The sequence below is a fragment of the Poeciliopsis prolifica genome, unplaced genomic scaffold (genome assembly GCF_027474105.1).
Source record: "Poeciliopsis prolifica strain line A6 unplaced genomic scaffold, Auburn_PproV2 SCAFFOLD005, whole genome shotgun sequence".
In the NCBI taxonomy this organism is placed as follows: Eukaryota; Metazoa; Chordata; class Actinopteri; order Cyprinodontiformes; family Poeciliidae; genus Poeciliopsis; species Poeciliopsis prolifica.
The window spans coordinates 78,348-84,347 of NW_026562380.1; the positions used below are offsets into that span (position 1 = coordinate 78,348).

The 6,000-nt window shown below is 40.7% G+C and overlaps 1 protein-coding gene across 1 annotated transcript in view; it reads left to right on the forward strand.

Annotated features, from left to right (window-relative positions):
- Positions 1 to 5,723, forward strand: part of LOC129359536 (DNA nucleotidylexotransferase-like) — a 53,409-nt gene extending 47,686 nt beyond the window's left edge. The window contains exon 9 of the mRNA XM_055029159.1: positions 5,412 to 5,723. Coding sequence (XP_054885134.1) covers positions 5,412 to 5,498 — 87 coding nt within the window. The 3' untranslated portion in view covers positions 5,499 to 5,723. The remainder of the gene's footprint in view (positions 1 to 5,411) is intronic.
- The last annotated feature ends 277 nt before the right edge of the window (positions 5,724 to 6,000 follow it).

Consider the following 6,000-nt stretch of genomic DNA (forward strand, 5'->3'; position numbering starts at 1 on the left):
TTTAGTCAGGAGATGGATGATGTCAAGAAACATTGACATACAGCTTTTACATTTTAAGTTCAGCTCCAAAAATTAGAAACTTATGAATACCGTTTCTTTAGCCGAGCAAATATGTCGGTAAAACCACAGAAAGAATAATGAACCTGATTGTGTATTGTTTATTGTAGTTTAATACTTCATTAAATTACAATTCAGAGTTTCCATAGTTCATTTTTTTAGTGGATGTTTCACAAAATTCAAATATATTTTGCATAACAAATATAAATTCAGTCTGTGATTGTCTTTATTCTTTAATACTTACATCTTCTGATAACTAATTTGTAATAAGACTGATTAAGTTTTCTATTGACACAATTTACCTAAAATAATGTCTCCATAAATTAATATATTTCCTCAGATCAACAAAAATACATATTTTTAACAAATGTCCAGCTTCTGGAAAGTATGTTAATTTCTGCACATCTAAAACAAAATGATTACATTTTGACTCTTCAAAAATGAGGAATGTGGGCCTTGATATTCCCACATTCCTCATTTTTCCATGGAGATGGGAAAGTTTCTCATCCTTAACATGCCAGGTAGTGATGATGGTGTCATCAGCCGCCAGCTACATGTTGGTGAACGAGCTGGAATAAAGCAAGCAGCTTAAATAGACCTCCCACAGTGGGATGCTAGCGATCTGGGCTAGCACATCCAGCTAGAGCCGCTTCACTGAAATTTCTCGTTGCCTTATTTAACGCACATTAAAGACCTTCTGGCCATTGAGTGTCTAATTTCAGGGCAACAAATAGTGAAACTCATCTTGAATCCAAACCGCTAATCGAAGCGCTGGGCACCATTGACATCAGAGGGTGACTTTAATTTGGAGGAGAATTGTTTCAGATGATACAAAATATGCAGCAGCTCAAATAATCGCTCACTACAGGCAAGCAAGATGGAGTAGCTTCTCTGTATGCACAGCAGGTTCATGCCTTAAAGTAGACCACACCAGACAAAACAAAAAGCACAAGCAGAACTGAACACCTGGTAAATTTCTATAAGAATGCTTGAAGGCGTGTGTATGAAAATGACAAACGCCCTCATAGAGCTCTTTCAGCAGAGGAAAGCGTGAAGTGCTTTACATTCCTGGTAGATCTAGTAAAATACTCTGGACTAACGCAGCACATCATGACATGACTCCACAAATTGTTGTTAGCTGTGGAAACTTCACAAAAGACCTTCAACAGCTTTGATTCTGAGTTTTAGATTGTTTGACTCAATGCAGTGTGAAAGTGAAAACTGCAGCAAAGGCTGGAGTTTTGTTCCCTAGTTGAAGCAAGTCTACTGGACTATCAGTTTAGCAATCTAGTCAACAGTCTTAATCTAAGTTCAAGTTTGATTTCTAAGTATTTTCATCTTGTTCTGTGTAGAAATTCACTTTTTTCACTCTCTGTGTCCCACATGCCTCCCCATTTGCCTCCTGGCAGGGTTAGCGTTGACCAGCGATCCTAGTTTTCCTCTCCATCACTCTGTCTCCTTCTCCCGGCTTCGTGTGTCAGGTGATTCGGCCCAGAGGCGGGCAGCCAGCCATGTCCATCAGCTCCTTCCATCAAGCGCTTCGCCAGGTGGCGGCGAGAGGATGACGGGCAGCAGAGGCGCAGCAGATGTTTTGCAGGAGCTGATATGTGTTCACGTCCATGAGGGATGTCATTATGCGGTGGACGGAGGAACGTGTAGCTGATTAGTGCCTTATTAATTCAAGGACACAGGCTCCAGGAACACACACTGCCGCCTCTCTGGCATGTGGCGCTGATGGTTTGCCAGTCGCAGACAACATGAGTGTCTTAGAAAGATAACCCCTCTTCCTAATTAACTGCCTCTCTGTTCCTCAACACTCAGCTCCTTCTGAAGTTCCATAAAGCTCTGAAATAAAAGCAGCCTTTTGCCGTTTTAAGGGCTGGCTTCCTGTTGGTGCCCAAAGGGGAGAATTTAGAGGTACAGAAGGTTTGTGGATTCATCTCCCATGGAGCCTGTGCTGTGCTGGGGTAAGTAAATAAAGCAGCATCTACCTGAGGGCATGTGAGGGAATTGAGGGTCTGGGACGGCACAGTGAACCGAGGACAATGGCTAAACTGGTGATGTTAGAATCTCCCCTGTGCTCCTGTTTTTCTCTTTTTCTCCCTCGATTCCCTTCTGCACAACGAGCCTCAACACGTGATGTTTTCTCCACAATACACATTGACCTTGTCATATACTCTTATTTGTTCCTGTTTTCTTTTATTCTCCTTCCACTGCTTTTAATCACGTGTTTGTTTGATGCAGTAAACTGTGGCCATGTGTGTATTTGCTGCTGTGTTCAGTGGTAGGAGCCAGAAATAGGCTCAAAGTTATGAGAGCAATAAAGAAAACACAGGCAGCGGTGAGGAGGTTAATGGACCTCAGGATGGTTTTAGCCAAACCAAAAACCAGCAGTACGCTGTTCCTGTGAGGAAAGAGCAGCTTTCACCTGGAAAATGGGAATCTGGAGCTGTTGTTTGCAAGAACAAATGCTAAAACTAGTGGTAAGACTTGATTTATTTTTTTTATGTAAGCTCATTTTAGGCTTTGTGATTAATTAATAATCATACTACAATCAAAAATACAAAACCTGTTCAATTCAAAAACTAAATTATGGACTAAATATATATATGAGCCCAACAACAAACATACTTACTGTTTTTAATCTACTATTTAGGTTATTCAACCATCAGGTTGCTGCAACTTGCCGTTACATCTGTTGGGTTTCAGAAATCCCTGATAACTCATGGAGCGTCTTTGAAAAAGATTTATTTAGAAAAGTAAACACTGATGTTAGCTTTGGGTCGTCTATGCTGTTGCTACATGTTTAGCATTGAGATGCTATTTTAGGCTAGCTCTGTTTAGCACAACTTCAACACAATAATCTTTTCCAGCATCCAGTCAGATCGTCTTTTTGAAGCCAACATTTTAATGAAATGAATTTATCAATAACACCCTCAAGATTTTTGACACCCTGTGTTATGCTGTCTAATTTTTATTTTTATAATTTCATTTCAAACTATGTATCATTTTAGCTTTGGCTTTTTTTCTACCATCTTCTCCAGTTAAGAAAACGAATATCAATCCAATACACTCTCTAGAAATTACTTTGTGATAATGTCACAAAGCATATACATCTTGCCTTCAGGCAGTTTGTTTGTCTGAATTTTTAGCTTCGGTTTTCTGTTCTTGGACTCGGTTTGGTCTTCTGCTGCTGTAGCCCAGCTACTACCTCGGTTGCATTCACTGATATGCCCCCTACCTTTGTTATCCCATTTGAATTTGTGTTTGCTTTTTATCATCTCGAATGAGTTTGACAATTTTCTTCTGGCCTCTGAAATGAAAAGTGAACGGGTTTTGTGTGAGAAACGTTTTGTGTTTCCTTCTCACTTCAGGGGAATTGAAGTGGCATCACAAAGTCACTTCAATTCCCTTCCTTTGCTTTTCTGATTGAATAGTTTGAACTTCGGTTAGTCATCTTCACTGAGCCTGTCTGAATGAATGACTCACTAATTTATTAATTCAACAAGCGTCGGCTCAGTTGTGCAGAAAATGCACTAATTTTATTTTTTAAATAGGTTTCGCCATCATGCTTGAAGGTTAACCTGGACAGTCTGAGATGTATTTGCAATGAGGTCCTCTGCTTTCTTTAGCCACATTTTGCAACACATACAAGTAAACCCCAGAAAAACTAATGAAAGTGGAACCAAAACCATACAAGGTGCCACACTTTGACCTGTACAACAGCAAAACTAAATCAAAGTTATGAGAACAAAGTAATAAAATTACAAGAATAAAGTAGTGGGACGATGAGAATAAAGCTGCATGAGAATAATTTGAAATAATACAGGAATAACGTTGTAGTATTTCCGTAATTCTTTATAATTCTCAATATTGTATATTGTAATACTCTTAATATTAAAATTTTAATTTCAAATGACTTTTTTGTGGAATATCATAACTTTATACCCTAGTATACCTTTTTTTTTTTTTTTTTACCTTTTTTATGGGAAGCTTAAAAATGACAGAAAATAAATTGAATGTTTTCATTGCCAGACTTTCTTCTCCTAATTTGATTTTTTTTACATTTTCTTTAGTTTCGCTGTGATACGCCGTCGTCCTGACGAAAAAACTGCAGTGCAGTTTCCAAATATAAATGGTGCAATTTCAACCAAACTCCCGTCTGGAAAAGATTTAAACAGGTCTGATATGAGCAGAGCTTCCTGCCGAGCGCTCGACTCTCCCTGCAGCATGACCAACCTGTCATTTGCATTAAAAATAACAAAGCTCTATAGAGGGAGACGTGCCTTGTGGTGGTTTTTCCTTCCCCTCGCCCTCTGTGAGTTTCCCTCAGTTAACTCTGCCTTTGGCTGGCAGTGGGAGCTGACAAGCTCTGGTGTCAGGTCCAGTTTAGCACTTGAAGGCAGTGCGTGTCACAATCACAGGCCGCTTTCTCTCCCTCTCTCTCTGCAGGCTGCTTCACTCCCAAGGTGAGTCATGCCTCGTCACCACTCCTATAGAGACATAAGCCTTCACATTGTGCTGGTAGACGGCCGGGACCTAATAGCCCTGCCGTGATTTGTCAGGGAAAATACTCATCTGCTGAAGAGAGCAATCACTTACCGTGGAGCAAGGTTAAAGTGTTTATGTGTTGGAGGAGAGTGGGATTCTAAATCCACGCAGCCTCGGCATGTCTCGGTGTTTGTGCAGCCAGGGTTCAAGTAGACCTTAAGTGATATTGGCAGTTTGAAATCGAGGTAAAGTTCCTACGGAAATAAAGGAAGAAGTTAAAAACCATGTTTTACTTTTCTTTTGTTGGTTCATCTGTTGGTTGTGTTTATTCCAAAAAACTCCAACCAGTTTTCTTTACGTTGCTAAAGAAAAGCAGCCTCAGCATGATGCTGCCACCACCATGTTTCACATGGGTGTGGTCTGATCAGTGTCACATACAGTCCCTGTCCTTTCTGGTTTAGTTTGATGGTCGGTGTGCAGATGTGCAAATGCACAGCACAGTTTTTAGCTTTTATTTAAGAAGCTAAAAGGAAAGCAGTGCAATATTCTACTATTATTTCATAATTATCCTCTACTTCATGCAGGTGCCGCAATGTTTTAAGTTCAGAAACCAAAAATTTCTAATAAAGGCCGTTGGCGGTTGGTTTGGTGTTTGCACACGCTTATATGTGGTTAAAGGCAGGTGAGCGAATATTTTGGTATTATAGTGTATACTCTGACTACCAAAGAAAAACTAAATTGATGGACCTTATTATTTACAAAAAGTCAACATAAATGTATTGAAATCTTTGCTGCAACGCACGGTAAAGACCCGTTTATTGCACATTTGTGATCAAGCCGGTGTTTGCTTGTCCTGTCTCTAGAAGGAGTTCCTGACAGCGACGACTGAAAAGGACATCTTTGACCATCTGGGCCTTGAGTACATCGAGCCTTGGCAGAGGAATGCGTAGGCCTCCGCTCCTCCCTAGATGGATGGTACCCTGTGCGCACATCAATGATCATCCCATCTGCTTGCTGCTCTCAGGCCTCTCCCGTGATTTACTTTCTAACTGCTTCTGATTCCCGTGTCTCCTTTGTGTTGTTGTTGCTGTTGTCGCCTGAATTACACGCTGATGCGCGATTCATAATTCATAATTCATAATTCGCTCTTGTTCGCTATTGTCTGGCAGAGAATAAAAAATTATCCCATACCATTCATGGCCTGCTTGTGTCTAAGTATTGTAATCATGGGCAGGACAAAGAGGCAAAACAGCCGCCGTAGGAAAATCGCCCGCAGTGTCTGAGAAGATGCAGGAGACAGGGGAGCGGTAACAGGGTTGACCAGTCAGAGAAGAAAAGGATGAGGGAGAAAACAGGAAACGAAGAGAGAGGCGAGGGGGAGGGGAGCTTTTTTGTCAAGCAAAATGTTGTAATCACCCTCCTCCTGGCAGGAAAGTGCTCAGTGTGAAGCTG